The sequence below is a fragment of the Colias philodice genome, chromosome 1 (genome assembly GCF_061535455.1).
Source record: "Colias philodice isolate Cphi_HAF_F1 chromosome 1, ilColPhil1 Martin Lab GWU primary, whole genome shotgun sequence".
Classification (NCBI taxonomy): Eukaryota; Metazoa; Arthropoda; class Insecta; order Lepidoptera; family Pieridae; genus Colias; species Colias philodice.
In genome coordinates, this window is record NC_143086.1 from 7,567,387 (window position 1) to 7,588,491 (window position 21,105).

The following is a 21,105-nucleotide window of genomic DNA, read 5'->3' on the forward strand; positions in this document are numbered from 1 at the left end:
AAACTCAAAAAAAATAGATTTAATTGCCACGTACATAACAATTGTGTTATCTTTATTAACTCGAAGAAGATCTAGGTATTTGGTACAATGGAATTGTCAAGTTCAAGATGAAGGACGAAGTTAATTAAAATTGAACCTTAGTTCTTACCACCTAAGGTAGAATTTAACCATATCCATTCGAATCCACTAAGATGTAATTTAATGTGTAGGTTGTGTTATGATGTTTGATGCCACATAATTAATCATTAAAGCATTCTTGTTGGTTATAGGCTTACAGTAACGTTTTTAAATTTAATTTTAAAATATACTAACCACTATTATTTTGTATCTGTGATTTTAAATTTGGTGTTTCATGAATTTCAGTTTATTTAAAACCAGGTAGGTAGGTGTTGTAGTTATTTTGGCTGCAATTAAATGAAATTTTTTAAGAATTTTTTTATCTTGTTGATTTATACAACTATAAACTACGATTCAAATTCGAAATATAGATTTAATAATTGTACCTACTTATAATTTACAATAAATGTTCCGATCCTTGAAACTTTACAAGCTTCTTAGAAATGCAGAAATCTGTTTTAAGGGGTGCTTCTCTTTGTAGTTAAGATGTTGTTATTTTCTGTAATATTAAAAGAATTCAGTTTCAGAAGATTAATACTACAGGGTAAAAATATAAGAAATCTAGTCTATATATATAATATATATATCTTATAATATAAAAATGAATCGCAAAATGTGTTGGTAAGCGCATAACTCGAGAACGGCTGAACCGATTTCGATAATTCTATTTTTATTATATTACTTGAAGTACGAGGATGGTTTTTATGTAGAGAAAACGTAAATATGTACCACGGGCGAAGCCGGGGCGGACCGCTAGTATATATATAAAAATGAAACCCGTTTCGCGTTGTCACGGCATCACGCGTGAACGGGTGGACCGATTTCGATAATTCTTTTTTTATTATATTCCTTGAAGTACGAGGATGGTTCTTATGTAGAGAAAGCATAAATATGTACCACGGGCGAAGCCGGGGCGGACCGCTAGTTAATTATAAATTTCCAAGAAGGATTTATTTCTCAATCTTTGCAGAGGTAGCGTAAATGTTTTGCGCTGCACAGTGAAGATACTCATTATAAGTTGCTTAATAGTCTTAAAACAATACCTCATCTTCTTTCATAATCGTAAATGAAGCGTACTATTAGGTACTTTGGTAAGACTGAAATAGAGTTGTATCCGTGATGAATTAATCTATTGATGTAAATTCTAAATGGTCAGTAACCAATCACGTTGCAAGCCAAAGGCGATCGCGGCGTGCTCAACGCAATACCTTTGGAAACAACATTGTAAAGGTTGCCCGAAATAGAACCTGGGCTGATAGCTGCTATATTATGTTTTGCTATACGTTACAAGTACAACCCCAAAGCATACGGCTGTTTCAGTGTGTGTAACAAAGGGTCGGAAACATTGCATGTCCTAAATAAAAGGCTGGAACGCGCCTACGATCCCAATACGCGGAATAAAATATCGAACACATTTTTATAATCTTTCAAAGAAACGCTTGTTATGAGAAGGGAGCTTAAACTGGTATAAGTTTAACTTCGCGTTATTGGCATTTATTATTCTTATTAATCATGATAGGTAATTGTTATGCAATTATTATTATCAACAGTATTAATTTATATTTATAATGCTTATAAATTCTTCCGTAAAGGTTTTGAAGAGCCTAAATATGTTTTCATATTTTTATAAATTATTTAAACTGCCTCTGCGCAGACTCATTAGTGAAGTATTAAAAAATCCAAAAATTATTTGGAGATTCACTCAAATTAATTTTATGAATATTTGTTAATTTCGTGTGCGCATTATACGAACAATGGGATATTAAAAATAATTAACATGTATTTAAACTACGATAACATCTTCTACTTATTGCTATATCTAGGTATAGAGATGTTGTTTTCCAAATGTCTGTCGACCAAAGTCCGTGTGCAAATATTCAAGCTCAGTTTTAACTAAGTGTGCCTATATTTTTTTTACACAACACAAAGATTTCAAAAATCACGAAATTTTTAGTTTTTGTAGAATATAATTATGTTATTTGAGTAGCTAAGTAAAGTTAAAAGGGTTTTTTTATTTTACTTATGCATTTCTATTACGTTTACATGGCACCATACGATGAGGCCGCTACGTATTCTATTGAAATGAATGCGACGAAATGCATTTATTTAAAGGCGTCAAGATGTCGTCAACTCTTTGCTGTTATAGTCAAAGGATATAATATTATGAGACTGTAATGAATATTACACATTTTAATTTTAGGATTGTAACAAAATATTTTTATACAAGGAAATCAACTGCATTGATACTAGATGGGCAATGCATTTTGAAGAGAGATTTACATACTTCCGTTCTATACGTAATAAATTTTTTAAATGTATAAGTTTATGTAATTGAATAATGTTTATACAAAGCTTTAATGTAACGTAATAAAAACTATTGTCAGTTTCGACACGACCATTGCATTGTGTAATCGTCACTGCGAATGATCGTGAATAAAATGAACATAATTGGCGATGGAATATTGTAGACTAATCTGATAATGTTTTGCTTGTTTAAATTATTTAGATTATCTAATCATATTCATGTAAAATGAATAGGAATTTTATTCATGCGATGGATATAATAGAATTGGACGAAGAAAATATACGATTACGTTTTTTGGTTCATGTATATAAAAATAAAAATAAAAGTTACGGCATTGAAGTAATTTGTGTAGACTTAGCCACAGATTAGAGAATAGTTACTTAGCGTCGATTAAGCGATATTCTCAGTTCCTATTTAAGTAAAAGGTAGAAATTCTGTATCTCTTCCTTATTAGAGCGGAAGGCCACTTACTTTCAATAAACAGAATGAATATTGAATGGTATTCATAAACCTTCATTTCCTAATAATAATATAGATCGTTACGGGTAAACATTTTTTCAATGGACCCTATTGTTTCACTGCACTCAGCTGTGTACCCAATTCACAGCAGTGCAAAAGCTTATTTCTTGGGGTCACACTTGTCCAACATATGTTGCGGAAAGCGGCAACTAGTCGGCCTTCGCTCATTCACCACGGTCGACAGGACGGGGCGTAATTTTTATAAGTCATGCACATAAATGTGGCTCGTATCACATTTGATTTAAAAGTGTAATATTATATACTATGGCGGAAACGATGGGTTCAATACCGGTTTGGTGAATTAGTTATATACTATGTGTATGAATTTATGTTATTCGAATGGAAGTACAAAGAAAAATAATGTCTCTGCGCTCGCGGCACTTTTTAGTGGTTGGAACTCACTACCTATCGATCCGTACAGTAATAGCGTTCTGAAAATGTAAATAAGACTAATTTGTTTTATGATTATGTTATACGGCTCGTGCGGTATTCAGAAAATAAAACTCAGTATTCAATTTTTCAACTCTATTAGATTCAATGTAAGAAAGTAGAATTTCAAGCAATAAAACTAACTCGGAACTCTGCTAAGAGCTTAGAGGGCAAACAACGCCCTTATAGAATTTAATTTATGTTATGGACGCATATTTTCTTGATATGCGCATATTTCTTTCGAGTGTCATTTCTTATTTGTTGAACTTTACTATTCCAAGAATTTTATTCAAATGATTCTTAATTCTTTTTTCTTATTAGGACTGATACTGAGAAATATATTATCTAGTTTGCAATTATTTATATTTGCAAAGTATTTCGCTATCAATAGTAGTTTATCTGAATAACTGAATTATGAAAAGAACATATTATATTATACTTACATGTTTCACTTCAAAATAAAATATATAACCCAAGAGCCCACGACGGCCAGACATTCCTTATTTTAGAAAAGTTGAAAGTTTCTCTGTATATGTCTCCGATACAGATAAGAACGACTAGCGATTATTAAGTCTGGGTTGTGGTTACTTTGGCAGGAAACAGGTGGTAAGGGTGTATAAAATTGTACCTAACTTTCATTATAGTTTAAAAGCTAAATTTTATGTATGTTACTTGGGGACGTATAAAAAGATGTTCCCTCAAGAGCCGGACAGTTTTCATGGTTCTGACATCTTGCCAGACACATTTAAAAATAACTATCATATCATCAAATTCACATAACTAGGTACCTAAAAGTGTAACAAATATGAAATAACCCACTAACAACATTAGTTAACTATAATTTTTAAAAAAATAATAGTATAATATATAAGTAATAAAGTTATTACTTATCTTTTACGGGGTCTTATGTTGATAGAATTTCACGTATCTCGATGACACAATAACAAAAAGTCGTAGGCGTTATAAATCTTACACCTTTGGTCGAATGAAGCGGTCAGGTACCTAATAATAAAAATACATATAGGTTTTATAATACATCTGTCTATTAGTTTGTAGCTATATTATCGCCGCCTGCCATTATCGCGGCGATCGAAGAAAATTAATGTACGAAGACATTAATAATTTATATATCCAGATCCTGCATTCTTTACTTGTATATCTTTTATTTTTTAAATCATCAACCTTTACGTGTACGTGTAAAAGGAACCAATATAATAAAAATTAATAATCAATTTTGTGAAAGGTATAGTAAGCTCAATATTCCAGGAACAATTAACGAGCAATAAATTAAACCATGCATGTAATTGCAGACAAAGGTCCGTTTATAGGAAAAATAGTAATTTCAATATTGTAAAATAATCATTTTTCAGTTCAAAGAACTTTATGTGTTGGCGTTATTAATAAAGGATATTGTTGGGAGACTAATTAAAATAATTATGCACTAATGCGTTTCTCGTCATAATTTAATTTTCTCCTTCAATACTTCCCCGTTTCCAGTTTACAGCTTCGTCTGCATAGGTATCTCAATCCACAGTGCGATTGAATAATATGTTTCTATTTCTTCTCCTAGTGATCATTATCTCTTAAGACATTTACAAGTTACAATATTTTCGTCCAAAAATATTGTAACTTGACCTTCGAAATTAACACACCTCGTAATCGGTAGGTAACAAAACATTATATCATTCTTATGAATAATATTGAATGATGATACAAATTTTATTTAAACTATGCATAATGCTAAATAATAATATTAAGCAACACTCGCTAACAATTACTTAAAAATGTAATACATTATGGCCGTCGTACCGTAACTGATTAGTATTCTCGGCATAACGGTGCGGCTCTATTTTGCGATGTTAACACCTGTACGGTCCAATAGAGGTGAAGAGAAAATGCTAACCTTGATTGTAAGAGCCACGAAAAGTTAGCCGGACATCGAGGTCGTTCTCGACTCTTGTGTACTCGATGTAACCTACTTCTTAATTGTTGTCGTTTTTATTAAAACGCTGCAAGTGTTGATTAAATATTGTTACGAGATATACAGACACTCTCTTATATCATTTATAATATACCATAATGTGGGCTGAGACACAAAAATGTTTATACAAATAAGCTGACCGTGTGAATTTTTTTAAGTCTATTATAAAAGGAAGTTAGATAACCGCCATTTTAAGCATGCAAATATTGAGCAATTGTTGAATGCAACACGAAATAATGAGGTATATTTTTATATGTTTTGGCTGCTATAAAATTTTAATTTGTATGAAAACGTTATGTATACTGAATAACATGAATCATACAACTAATTATCCGCCATTAGCTAATCACATAACATTTAGCTACAAACCTGTGAACGCTAAATGTTAGTTATTTACCACAGGTTTGGTTTGCTGCGCCGCGGCCGCGCCGTGATACGGTGGATGTTCTCATGTGCACCTGTTGAATTTACCCTTTTAACGTAACTTTGCAGTTCGCACAAATCTCGGCCGCGGCGTCGACCGAAGTTTGATAAATTATTTTTAATTCTCTATTTGAGCACATAAAATATTAAAACATTAAAGTTTTATCTCAAAAAATTAGTTATGTGTGTAATATTAATAGTTATGAAAGTTATCGTCTCAGAAACAACCTTTTGACTTGATTCATGCGATTGTTAATATGTAAAAGGAAATGTCAGACGGAGTTCAAGCTCTATTGAATGTGGCGAGGCTTTGGTTGTATCATAGAGAGAACAATAATTAGGCTATATTCGATCGATATTGTATTACAATAATTGGATATGAATTTCGTTCACTAGACATGCTATGCAACTGTCATTTAACTGACGTACTACGTACAAATATGGGTAAATTGATATGGCGGAAGGATTATATTAGTAATCGAAGGTGCACTGCTTAGGTTACATTCACTGTCGATAATGTCAATAATTGATGAACTTCCGTACTAATTTGGAATTACTTTTATTTTTAGTATTAATAAGCACACTAGTTGGAAGGAAGAGATGTAGCTTGTTTTGGAATCATCGCCATTATGTATTATGTATATAGAATAAAAGTGTTTCAGTGAATTATGAGCTATAGAAGCCAACTGGAATAAACTCATGGGTATACCCCTAAATAAACAACCTAGCTGAGATAATAATCACGTTAAGGGGTACGTAGTACATACTATCTCTATGGTTAAGGGCCGATTTTTCAATGCTTGGATAAAACTTATTCTTCGAATAATGTATAAAACTACCATTTCAAAAACGTATTCTAATTGCCTGTATTTGACAGTTTACGTGACATTTTAATATTATCGTGTAATACTTTATTGGAAGGATAAGTTTTATCCAAGTATTGAAAAATCGGCCCATAAACTAATAAGGATACGTAGTTCCTTCAGTTTATTTTGAATGAACTATGAACTAAAATATTCCAAAATAAATATTATGTACTAAAACTTTTAAAATTACCACATCATAATACTAGCTTATAATAATATTGCTTGAATATTATTTTTAATTCCATGACGTAAAGTAAATCTTAAGTAAGGTCGTTAACTGACATTTAGTTAATTTAATCTCTGTATACATTGGTATTTAATCAAACTATTCTGGCTTATATTGCATACACATTTTATTATAAAAAGAGTGCAATATTGAATTTTAGTTAATAAATTTTATACTTGTTCTTAATCGCTACTTATTGATTTGGGTAATTATAAAGTGTTTTACATTTTCTTTATTATTAGACTGGATTGGTCACGATCTATTTGGTAGCTTATTATCCATACCAGATTTAATAAAAAATATAGGAACAAGCAAAGTTCCGAGTAGGTAATAAATGTTTATGTATAAATTAGCATTTAACGAGTTATGTAAACTGCATAATGTGAGTAGCCACAAATGAGTTCTTAACATATTTGTGGGTTTTGTTGTTTGTATGTCAAATTGCAGCGTTGGACTAGAAAAACTGGTTCAGGTGGTGATGACGTCACGATGTAGGTTGGCAGTCTGACAGCAGCTACCGAAGCACGCGACATGCGACATTATCTACCATAGCTTTCATGGTTTGATTTTCACAGTTCAGTCCCTTTCCCTTTCAGTCTACACGAATTTGTTGTCGGATTGGGGTTTCTGCAAACCCATTTCAATGGATTTGAAGAGCTCGAGAATTGATTTATAATTGGAAGTACGAAACAACGAGTAGGTTTTCAGCGTCCAATGCTAGAGGTATTTGATTGATAATTTAGATAACATGCTTACTAATAAAGTAGATTAGCATAATGTTAATTGTAACCACAATTAATACTTGAAATGTAATTTACTAAATAAATACAGTTATCCGTAGTGAAACTCAGTGTATTCACTTGAGCTGCGGATTTATTTCATGTTTATGTTCTATGTAACTAATATGGATTAGTATGGACTAATATTATAAATGCGAAAGTAACTCTGTCTGTCTGTCTGTTACTCAATCACGCCTAAACTACTGAAACAATTTGCATGAAATTTGGTATGGAGATATTTTGATACCCGAGAAAGGACATAGGCTACCTTTTATTGCGAAATATGTACCACGGGCGAAGCCGGGCCGGACCACTAGTGTTTAATAAGTTAGCTGTTAGGGTAAGAATTACTAAGAAGTATTGGCAGCTCATCGCCACTACTTTTAAGAACAACCCGTATTTTGCGAGACATTTAGAGCTTTTATCGAGAGCTTTTTGCGAGACATTTAGAAAATTTAAATACGATTTCGTTTACTATAGATAAAGTGGCATTTTAATTTTTTAAGTAAAAAGGTTTCTTTTTTGTGAATGTTGTTTACCCACCTGCATAAATTTTAGACATCTATTTTTTTAAGATTCTTTTTATTACTTTAGCGTCTTAAAAGGAAAATAAACGCGATCAACCTAATCATCAGCTATAATGCTATTCATACATATTGTCATGGCAATAAGCGGTCATCGCGCACTTTCTCCTGCCCCTTGTAGGTAATGACGACAACATAAATGTGACTCATTACAAGACACATCCGTGACTTTATTTGATAACAGGTTTTATGAACAAACTTCTTTTTATTCAGCCTTCGTGTGATATGTTTCTATAAAGTCTTAAAGTAATTATGAAATAATAAGTCGATCACGCGTCGTATTTAAGAATTAGTAGCGAAAGCTCCGCGTCCGGGATGATAAACAGGGTTATCGCTGTTATAATGAGATATTTTGTTATTTTATTTTAGCTCAGGTCCAATAAGGTATTAAAATATTATTGTGAGAAGTACCTAATTGTAATATCTGCTATAATTATACTTTCTAACATTATTAAACGTTCATGATTGCATATAGCGTGCAAGTATTTACGATATAGGTATCAATTAATTAAACTTTGTTATTGGCTCCAAGTGTACAAAATACAGTTCTCAAAGACTGTATTGGGTTTTATGAACACCAAATTTAGCTACGGTGATTATTTTCTCGTATTCCAACGGTTGCTTAATTGGACACAAAAGTACGGTATTCAATAAAAGTTTCTAAAAATTGCTTGATACACTATGAAGTAATTTGCCTTCACCGTACACGGCGAATGAACGTAGTGGTCGATGTAATATAACTATGGACAATTATTCATGCTAGACTGCCGAAACATGGCTACAGGTCTCAAATATCACGGACCCCTTTGCAAACTACCATTTAGGAATAGAGAAATTTGGATTTGCTTATTCTATCTAGGATGTGGAGATTTTGCATCGCATAAGATTTCACAAATTAAACTTAATTATGGTAATATTATTTATCGAGGATAATTTTCTTCTCTAATCGACTATTCCATTGATCGGCTCTACAGTAATCTGTGTATCGTGCCCATTCCAAGACGATGTCGTTCAGTAGCACACACCGACCGGTTCTAGCTCGCAAACTACGGTAAGATAGAGGTATACGAATATATATCGATGAGTGAAAGCGACGCCGCGCCGGCACAAACAATACGCATACTTCATATTGATATCGAATAATCTGTAATGAAAGTGAACTTACTAATGCGTACCTATGCATTTATGTACATAATTTAATAAGGTAACGAGCGAGCGGAGGTAAAAACTTTGTTGACACGTTACTTTGATCTGCTTTGATGTAGAAAAAAAGCAATGTCAACTGCAACGTGACGGACTCTTTTTTTTTTGTGTGGTGTTTCTCAATGTTAGCCAGAAGGGCTTCTACATTTTAACGCGGACGCGGGGGTGAACTGAAGGTTCACCCTGGTAGCGACATGCGCAAGGGCGTCCCCCCTTGACGGGGATCTCGAACCTCGGCTTGGGCTGTCGCTTGAGTGGAGGAGGCCAGAAGGGCCCTAATCGGACGGGTGACGGACTCGCTCTGAGGGATTTCTTAATATATATATTTTTTCAATTTTTTGTTATTTTGTGTGATATTGACTTAGATCATTAAGTAATGGATGGAGTACGCTGGCAAATGTTCTAACTAAACTTTCTGCTGATTTTGGTGCGGGGAGGGTAACTCACACTATTGAAACACAATCACACATTCACAAAAATAATTTGTGTCACGAAAGTCGTAAAAATTTACGACCTTTTAAACGACGAGTTTTTAAATTCAACTCTATCCCTAAGTTCATAAAGATTAAATTTGTATTTCATTCCAAGTTGTCTCGTGTGGTGTGCCGTTCAATATCGCGTTCTAAATTCAACTTTATAACTTGTAACATAAAGATTAAATTTGTATTTCTATAAAAAGATAGTCTCGTAAGGAATGCGGTTCATTATCGCGTTTTAAATTCAACTTTATCTCTTAGTTAATAAAGATTAAATTTGTATATTTTCTTTCCATGATAGTCTCGTCTCTCTCTCTCTCTAAACATGACTCGATTATTTGTCTTGATCATATCGCTAAACGATACATCGACGATTATTAGAAATTGCATTTAATTAGAAATGTACGTTAAAAAAATAAAAAAATATACACAAATTAAAGGTTATTCCATCTTTTTTAATATTCGACATGTTTGAATTGCTTCTGCAAGACTTGACAGTGCAAAACGGCATTTTTAGCAGAGCACTCGCAGACGTCCTTTCAATGTTTTACGAATACGCAGAGTGTTTGTAATCGATTACGCAAGTAGTTTTTATGAAAGCATAAGATTTTTCGATTCGAATAATCTTATACCTCGGCAAAAGGGGAAACGCCTGCGAGTGTTATCCATTACTTAATGATCTAAGGATATTGACATAAATGTTATTAAAGTTACTATAGAAATGGAGTTCTTACTGAACACCATTTTGATTAATGATTAACGATTACTTATAAAAGTTTGCTCAATTGAAAATATTGTATGGATACCGTATGAATACATAATTAATTATTTTCCTTAATATTATTATTTCCTCCAGTCCAAGCGCCTAGGTATAGAAACTGCAAGCTTTGAAAGACCGTTTGCAATTATTAAATACATAAGTAGATTAATGTTTAAGGAACGTACATATATAAATTACATTGCCAAAGCAGTGTTTCCAATGCGTTTGATATAATTCCAATTTAAAATATTATGCATGTGTTTACTAAAGTATCAACACTTTAACATACCTGGCTCATCAACGAAGAAAATCGTAGAAAGTTACTCTTTAGTCTTTACCAATGGGGCGGAAGCTTAAACGATATATAAAAAACCTTCCACCAATAGAAATATGGATAGAGCGAACTAAAGCTTGTGAACTTTTAAGGCTTTTGGTATGTATCGATTCCACAGCTTTTAACTTCGTTTGTGCCAGCAGCATCAAAGAGATTTTTGATCGCCCGCTGTTGGAACAATGGAGAGAGGTGGCGGCTTCCACAAGCTCCGAACATTATTTTAACATGAAAAATCTGTATTGGGATACTTTTTGAGCTTTATTGTCAGCTAGAACAATTTTGAATGTGAACTTTGGCATTTGTAATGTTTAGGCTCTTAGAAGTACAGGGTTTTACTTGATATAAACATCATCAATCTATTATTGCACGCCTCATAAGCGAAGCGTTGAGGTGGGTACTACTGTCACTTCGCGCAAAACATCTAATTTTTCAAACTTAAAATGTCTTTATGTATCATACATTGCACTTGTAAGATAATACATACACACACATATTAAGAAAAAACACTATTTTTAACGTTCATGATATTTTTGATGTCATTTTTGTTATTTAAACTAGTTAAAAAACAGTTTAAAAAAGTTCTGTCTTGGACGTCCGTGTGTCTGTATGTGCGGATCCTTTTTCTTGTTAACACGATAGCGACCGAAATACTTTACTAATCGAGTCTTTTTTTTTCTCTTACGCTTGAGTATGCTCAGGAATAGAACCCTTTCATTTTTCAGGGTCTGATTCGATGTGGTTTAATTGTTATTAAATAAACAAAAATAATAATTAATAAATATTTATTAAAAAAAAATTATGAGGCGTGCACTTTTGGATTTTCCAAATTATTTTTTCCAATCTACACTGGTGGTTGATTATTCGAGTTTGAGGACCTTAATCTAAAGCCATATGTTGCCACATTATAAATAGCAAATTTAATGAAAACAGGTATCGCAAATGGCTATAGAGTGAAACAGGTTTTTATTTTGTTTGACTTTTTGGATTAAAGATGTCAATTTACCAAAATATCACATGAATACATCGAGATAGTATGCATGAATATCACAATATGCTATGCACTCCCATGCTTCATAGTGAAGTTTGAATTAGGGGTTGTGAAGGGATTTATCGTAATTTGTATTGCACATTAGGTAGGTATTTCATTTTTTTTTGACGCGATCTCGATGATGCGAAGTTGTAAAATATTTTTTATCAATATAACTGTAACGCTTTCACCAGAAGCGTAGCGTGCCTTGCCCCTTATAAAAATTTGTTTGGGGGCCCTTAGGAAGGGTAAATGTCTCACAAAAAAAATGTTTGCATAAAATTAAAAGAAATATTTAGTTATTCATCATATTTATCTATCTGTCACTTATTCCAAAATTTTTACAAACAATTCAAATTGAAATATACATACAGGAGGCCAGAAAATTGCTTTTTTTGACTTTTATCATTTCTGAAAAAAAATTTTTTGGGAAGTTTTTAGTAATTTTTGCTTACGCACGTTGGGGGCCCCCTTGGCGCGGGGGCCCCGTATAATTGATTCGGCAGATACGGCGGAAGCTACGCGCCTGGCTTTCACTTATTATTTTTAACAACCATTTTAAAATGTAGTTTATTGGGGCAAATAAATTTATGCATATTATCGTTTTCAGATTTGATTATTTTCCTCAAGATTGTCTTGCAAAAGACGTTCGTTCAAAAGTTAGTAGTGGCCTTACAGATTGCGTGTGGCGTTTCTGATTTGTTCTCTAGTTGTTGTCTTTATTATTCGCATTCATATCGCTAATGTTATGAATGACCACGCAACGGAATATTCGAGTCCATTTCAATCTTGCATTCACTCTATAAAAGTAGCTGTACCTCTGTGTAGGTATGCAACGTCTACGCAATGTAGCGTTTTGGGAAGTTTTTAGTTTACTAAAGACTAGGTAGGTATATTGTTGAAATATATAGTAAAAAATCTAAAGTAGGTATGGTTTTTAGTTTACAAAAGACTAGGTAGGTATATTGCACAAGAATATATGAAATTATATTTTCAATTTTTCGCTTGAGACATACCTAATTACAACGACTAATTATTATCAGAGATAGAGCTTCCTCTTTATGAAATAAAGGTGTATCTACATACAAAGCTCTACAAAATTAAAAAGTGCTTTTTACATTATTTTTGTGCAGCGTTTAATATTACTTTATAATTTCACTATGAAGTGAAAATATATTTTGTAAAATTTCCATCACGTAGGTAGATAAATGAAAAACGTGTGTTTAATAAATATCTTTTTTAAACGAGGGATTACTACTCAATATAACGATGTATTATTTAAAATCAAATTGAGTAACTTTATTGAAATGAATCCACCCATATCCTGAATAACTTATGTAAATACAAAATAATCAAAATGAATATTTTGCTTCATTTAAGCAAAACTTATAGAGCGATATTATTTTGTAAAGCTCGAGTGAGTCCGAGTTGGGGTTGTCGTGTATCGCGATCGTGGTTTTCGCACAATAGAGGAAGGAGTCGCTCGATCATTGTTCAACTCACCTTGGGCTTGAGTCGGCACGAAGGCAGCGCTCCAAATAACAAGGCATAAACAGAGATACATATTGCAATTGTCTCCTTCGAACATAATAAAATATATTTCGTAAACTGTCACTGTAGCATGGTACAAACAAGGAACACAGGCACGTGCACACACATCCAAATGTACGGTGAAGTTTTTAAAGTTCCGTGCGAAAGTAAAAGTTTCCCATTAGTCGTTTCGAAGGGAAGGCTGCGCGCGAATTCCGGCTCGTTGGTCGTGTGAAGCATGCGCTCGCGGCGGTGGCGGCGGACTGGCACGCTCGCTGCGCCTGCCTCGCCCCCACCAGGCGGACACCTTTCACCGTTATAATTCGTAACCCGAAAGACTGTTGAGCAAGGCTATATGACGATTGACATTCAACAAAATCAGCATGCTTACCATACGGAAATAGCCTGTTTACACGACCATTACTATTATTATAGAAATGGCCGAACATTGTTTCAAAACAAAAAAAGACAATAACCAATAGTACACATTGAAAAATCAAGTCTGGCAATAAAGTATTACTATAGTATAATATAATATGTATATTTATGGAGTTTCTTGCCGGTTCTTCTCCATAGATACTGCTTTCCGAATCGGTGGTAAATGTAAAAAATATGTATTAACGTTTCAAAAGTGCTTCTCGAAGAAGTCTAATTGAATAAATAAATGTTTGAGTTTGAGTTTGAGTATAATATGTACTATCCTTTTAGAATGCTTCATCCGAATCGAGTCATGGCCAAGAGCCATGAAAGGGGAGTTTCAGTAACTCTTGACTTGTGAAAATAGCGATGTAAAATGTACAGAATTTAATCTCGACGTGCTGGTACTAGACGTGTTAGCTGTAAATTAAAAAGCCCCAGCGTCTCTAACAATCATTCAAATTGCACAAATATCATTTACCTACATGACGAAAAAGGTTTTTCTTTCAAATGCCATATCCTGTTTTCTTTTAAAATACTTTTGAATAATACGTAGAAACAATGTTAATGTTAATCCTTTAAAAATATATTTATAATCCATACTGAAATCCATGATGCATACATCCATAATAAAATGGGGATAATTGAATCTTTTCTATGTCTGGTATTAAAGTTTATTGTAACTTCCTTTGTAGCTAATAAAATATACAGGATTCATATATCACAAGTTAAACAGTAGGTACACAATGTTAGTATTCACGAGAAATCTCGCTACTTAAAGAGCTTAGTTTCCTTCAGAATTCTTTGTCAATACGAAGAAAGACGAAACGATGCAGTATTTAGAAAAATGTTCTTTGATTTAAAAATGCTGCTTTCACATTATTGCTATTATCAAAGCTTCTTACTTATTTATATACTACTACAATACAATTTTTCTATAATCCAATTTATCTTGAAACAGAAGTCGGAACTCTATCTTACGAATGCATGCAGATAATATTACAAAAATTATTTGTCAGGCCTTATTTGGGATCATTGCAGTGCGATATTATTACTTAGAAACGAAATATGAGAACTTAACTAGAAGAGTAAAAATGAACACAGAAGTAACAAAACGCGCAGTACGAAAAGCTCCATTGGACCTAGTTATTATACTTGGCAAGCTCTCGCCACCTGTTAGCATGCGAGGGTTGGCTCGAACCGGCAACACGCCTGAGAAAATCGACGCTAGAAATATTACTAAAATATCAGAGATTTATAAATAAATATTTGGTTCGATTGATGCCTAAATACTTTTGACATTTGACAAGTAGGGTAGTATGGAAAAAGTGAAGTTTTTTTTTCTATTCTCCTCGTAATTTTCACGATTTCCTCTCCACAAGAACCTTCCTTGTGCCTTACCAAAAATGTGAAATGATGCAATTTTTTTCAAATTCTGCACTCGTTGCATTTAGCAATGCATTTTCTTTAAATAGATTAGAAAATGTAGAGAAAAACTAAAAAGCAAAAAGCATCCAAGAATCCAGTTATTTAACTTTGCGTATGGCACGCTGTATTAATTATTTAGCGTTCGTAATCTCTGATCTAGCCTCAAGCAAGCTATTTTAAATTTTCCCGATACACCCAGAGGCGTTTGCAATGTAATTTCTTTTTTCACAATATCCAATCCGTTCTAAGATATCGTCCACAATTGTTACGAGCGTATATAGGTACTGACGACGACGATAATCGATTATTAATTATACTAATTAGTAATTGTTGAAACACGTCGGCTCCTTCATTCTTGGGTAAATTTGAAACGATGTGTGTTATGGTCTAGGTCCGAAATGAATGTGAGATAGTTTCGGTGAATTTTTCAGAAATACGTAGTTAGTTACTTATGAATAAAAAAGAAAAAAAAATGGATTAAGTTATTTCTACATATGAATTAGATTTATTTTAGATGTAAGTATATGTATATTTCATTTGTCAATTTCAATTGTGTATAAAGTGTAATAGACACATTTTCTTCAAAATCTATCGGTCGAAGATGCTCCTTCGCATGAAAAATGCCACTTGTCTAGGCTGTAAGTAATTCGTTACTTTTCATCTAATGAATTGGTTTAAAAAAAACAACGTCTCGGACACCAAAAATATTTATTTGAATATTTGAATAAGATACATTTAGTTACATCATAACAATACAACATTCAATGCAATATTATTCAGGTATAGGGGTTATAATACGGTATTTAATTAGCTTGTTAATCAAAAATGTATTTATTATTTTATTACAATGCTGCGCATATAATATCGCAAATAACAGAAGCTTTATTTTAAGAATTTGAATATGCTCGGGCGCCGTAGAACAGTTTTGTATCAATAATTCAATACAATTGAATACTAAGGCTTGCCTTAACATCACTTCAAATTACAATCTATTATAAAGGTAAGTATGAATGTAGTTCAAGCACAAAAAGTCAATAACCTGCAATAATCAAGAGTTTAAGGTAAATTCCATTTATAGTCGTAAAAATTCGCTATTAAGATTTTCAAACAGTTTTTTAATTCGTTTGACCATAGAGGTTACCGATTATTTATGTCGGTCGATGTTAGACCGAAGAGCAATGTAAAGACAATTACCGAATAAATTCATTTACACAGTCCAAATATTTAAACATCTGGACTTGACAATACTTTTTCTCAAAAATACTCCTAACACTAAGAATAAATAAGTACATAATTTACATAATAACTTAATAAGTAAATATGAATATGTTCCTGTAAATATAAAAGAATAGGTAGCGAACAGGATAGTTATAAATTCGTTAAAGTTTTAATACGCGAGATGAATCTCGTATATATAATATTATCATCTTAATAATTATTAAGTCTACATACATTATTTTCCATAATTATAGGTTGAAGGAAATAGGACAGTACATGAAAAGTTGGCTCCAGATGTAAACACACGAGATATTGAATAAAGCATTCAAATTTTTATTTGTTTCAACTTTGGCACCAATTCTTTGGTAAAAGCTTTAAAAAGCTCAGTTCACATAACGTTCAGCTTATAAAAAAATAAAAGTAGGAAAGGCAGCCTGCAATAACAAGATTGGATTTCGAGAACCAATACCTTATCCTGTAGATCTAAGTACTTAAAAATAAAGACAGTAAATATAATTATAGTTCCATTTTGATAGTGCAAAGCCATGTTATTCTCCAATGGAAAAATTTTAGAGAAGAAAGATGAGATTAAATAATAGATACCTAGAAAGTTCCAGACTGGCTGAACCAGAGGGATTTTAATTAGGTTATTACATAGATAGTGCTTAAGCGTTTATATACCTACAATAAATGAATGTCGATGACGGAGGGATTAGTAAAGCTTCGCTTTTTAATAGGTATATTTATTCTACAAATTAGAGTATTATTAGGTAGAGATAGCAAATACTACAATGGGACATTTCTATATCCATCAACATTCATTTAGTGTTTAACAAATTAACTAAGAAGTTCAATAAACTTTAAATATCTGTACAAAAAAATTACTAAAATGAAATATAATATACGAATATAAATCTTTTATTTTATACAGAATAGATTGGAGAAATAAATATTCACAAAAATATTATAATATTGATGCTAACCACAATGACAAATCCATTTGCTCCCTCATATTCTCTATATTTTATTGAAAGATTAAGGCAATTCTTATCAAGACCACTTCGCTATATTATCATTAAAGGCAACTTAATAACAATTTAATAGGTATAAGAACAATTTAATAGAATTTATATAAGAGCAAGATTTCCGTGTTGTAGGTACGTGTCGAAAATTATCATAAGTCTATTATCGGTAAATGCAGAGACGTGAAGAGTTTATCGCGTGTTATGTGAGAAATTAAGAATCTTCGCAAACTGATATTCTTTTAAGTATGGAACGAAGTTAGGCAAGCTTTTATCTAATAGTATAATATATATATATATATATATATATATATATATATATATATATATAATAGTATAATATAAATATATATTTTATCTAATCTAATTCATCGATGAATCTGCATCAAAACGTGTAATTTACGCTGATAAGTATTGAAAAGCCCTTGCAGTAGTGGAGTTATTCACACGTATATTGTCCTACTCGAAGCTGCCACGGACAGTTCACAAAACAGCGAAGTTCATCTTGCACTTACTTAACAAGCTTGATCTGAAAGCGGTACCCACTTATACCTACCAATTATATTTATGATGAGTCAGTGTTATGCAGACAAGAAGCTCTATCGCTCAATAAACAATATTGGATCTGGGCGAGCAGGTATCGCAAACACGATTCACAATATGCGCAATAGCTAGTTCGCTACGTAGCAAAATTATGTAAGGCGCGGGACATATACAAGCGGCGCGGCGCGCATCGGGCGCACCGCGGGCGCGCCAGCCGGCGCGCCTCGGGCGCGCTGCCGGCGCGCATCGGGCGCGCTGTTGGCGTCCGAAAATGATATTTATATAGAGTGGTTAAATGCATGCAATTATGTTTTTTGTGCTAAAAGAGATTTGAAAGTAACGTTAATTTGAAAGTAACGATTTTGTTTTGATAATTCCTTGTAAGTAAATAGCGAGGATAACCCCACGATTGCAAATATATCTTTGTTGGAAATGTTGGAATTTACTTGGAAAATTTTATAGTACTTTTAAAGTAATTTTAAAGTAGTACTGGTGTAATGATGGAAGAAAAGAAGGTTAAAATAACACAAAATTTATATTGTACTAGCGGTCCGCCCCGGCTTCGCCCGTGGTACATATTTCGCATTAAAAGGTAGCCTATGTTCTTTCTCAGGGTCTAAAGATTATCTGTGCCAAATTTCATCAAAATCGGTCCAGTACCTAGTTTATGCGTGAAAACCATACATACATACATACATACATACATACATACAAACCTTTCCTCTTTATAATATTAGTATAGATAAAATATGGTTTTCAAACACAGGTTTACATTTAAACCATATAAATCTTATCATTAAAATCTCAGTTCAAAAGTATTTACAGTACTGATCATTCCACAATATTATTACAATTACAAATAAATAAAAAACACAATCAAAATCAGGATTATCTTTATTTCTGACATTGTAAATACATGGGAACTTTCATTATGCTCTTCTTCATTTTCACTTTCCCTACTGCCATCACCTGTGTAAATCATTTCATCGATTAATTCAATTCACCTTTAAAAACAAAACGAAGAAGGGTATGTAATAGCAGCTCTATATAATTCCACACAGAGAGAACACATTTTTGACTGACAGGCTACCGTCTCCTATAGACCGGGAGATACTGACACAAAATTTCGAGTCATTTGTAACAGGATGGCGGTTCTACAGGGGTCTTAGTACGCAATGACAAAAAGAAAAACAATGGTGTGAACGCTGGTACCGTCGGCTTAGTCGCGTGGGCGTTAGTCGAACTCGTCGGAAAAATAGCGAAGTCAAACGATTTGTAACACAAAAAATTTAGAATTTACCGATAGCCCATAAAAAAGAAGTAGGCGGTAGTGTCATGCCATACTTTTCCGGTGTGACTTACAGCCCGCCATACCGACGCGAATGTGTTGATTTAAAAAAAACAATTCAACCATTTGTACCAGGCTAACTTTTGCACAGGTAACCATCGTCGTGCAGCCATTTACGAAAATCGCCATGCCATACTTTTCGGACGATTCCAAATGGTCGCCATACCGCCGAAAATCTGCAAATTTTTTTTTTGTAAAAATTGTAACAGACAAATGACTCGAAATTTTGTGTCAGTATCTCCCGGTCTACTACCACCCGATTTGTTTTTGATTGTGTATGACCGTGAATTGACCTCTATTTGGATGCGATGGGGGAAGCGCGCCTGCGGTACGCCTGCGGTACGCCCGCGGCGCAACCGTGGCGTGCCGCCTCGTCGCCTTTCCAAAATTCTTTCATACAAAATGTATAAGAAGGACGTGGTGCAAAACAGATTCAAGAGGTGCGCTTATGGCACGCCCGCGCCCGCGCCGCTTGTGTTTGACCCGCGCCTTAGGGTTCAATTGATTATCAAACATGTTCGTTCTCTATGTACACAAACAGGAACTATCGAAAAATAGTTTCTTGTGAGACCGCACCAAAATGATCGATGAATCTAGGTACCGAACTTGTCGGAATTATAAATAGCCATTTGTAGGTGGGATGTTCATATTAATGAAATCGGACATTGAATTCGCCACCGGCGCGAATCGATATTACTTGTACTAGAAATCAAAACCAGGGATCTGCATTTTATGCGAAATGGACTTATAAACCAGTTGACGGGGAAATCAAGATATTTTTGTATTAATAATTGTAAAGGAAGAAACATATAAAAGTTGCTTGGGAATGATAGAAGAGAATAGTAAAAATAAACATGTTAAAGAGAAATGAACATTGAATGTAGAAGTATATAATTTGTATTTAATATTCGTCCTATATTCATGGCGTATTGTATCTATCGTAATATTCCCGGATAGTCTCCATTCGTGGAATTGCTTTGCGGAATTCAGTCCTGGATCAATCCAGGTATCCTGAATCGTGTTCGTGTCTCGTAAGACGATTACCGCTAATTAGACGCAAGACGTTCCCTCTGTTATCTCATCAGTACCTACAACAATCCTATCATAATAATTTAATCAATTCTTTTTTATTAATTACATAATATCTGCAATATAAATCATCTTTAGATTAATTAAATAATTTGTACGAAAACCGTTCGAATTCATAAGTACTTATATTATTACAAAATATTTCATTAACCACATACACGACTGTTCCACAGTCCATTTATATACAAAAATATTGAACTATATCTACAAAAATACATTTTACCTTTTGTCATTGTGGTTAGATCAACTCGGTATATTTTACTTACTTCGATTATTATTTATTATATACAATGGATATTAAATACATCTTTTTTTGCATAGTTAATGATTTGTTATAATTTTCTATATTTTGGTTATTATTTATTAAAGTAATTTTTATAAAAATATTTTTTAAGCATTAGCTACAAAAATAATAGCGTTATTTGCGCTTATATAGATTTTATGTAAATTAAATTATAATTAAAATAATATAGAGAACCAG

General features: G+C 33.0%; 1 protein-coding gene and 1 long non-coding RNA gene across 2 annotated transcripts in view; one reads left to right on the top strand and one right to left on the bottom strand.

The window, feature by feature from the left end:
* fw (CUB and Sushi multiple domains furrowed) overlaps positions 1–13,845 on the bottom strand; it is a 52,911-nt gene extending 39,066 nt beyond the window's left edge. The window contains exon 1 of the mRNA XM_089714165.1: positions 13,533–13,845. Coding sequence (XP_089570291.1) covers positions 13,533–13,617 — 85 coding nt within the window. The 5' untranslated portion in view covers positions 13,618–13,845. The remainder of the gene's footprint in view (positions 1–13,532) is intronic.
* Positions 1–21,105, top strand: part of LOC149491209 (uncharacterized) — a 445,824-nt gene that overhangs the window by 11,321 nt on the left and 413,398 nt on the right. The window lies entirely within an intron of this gene.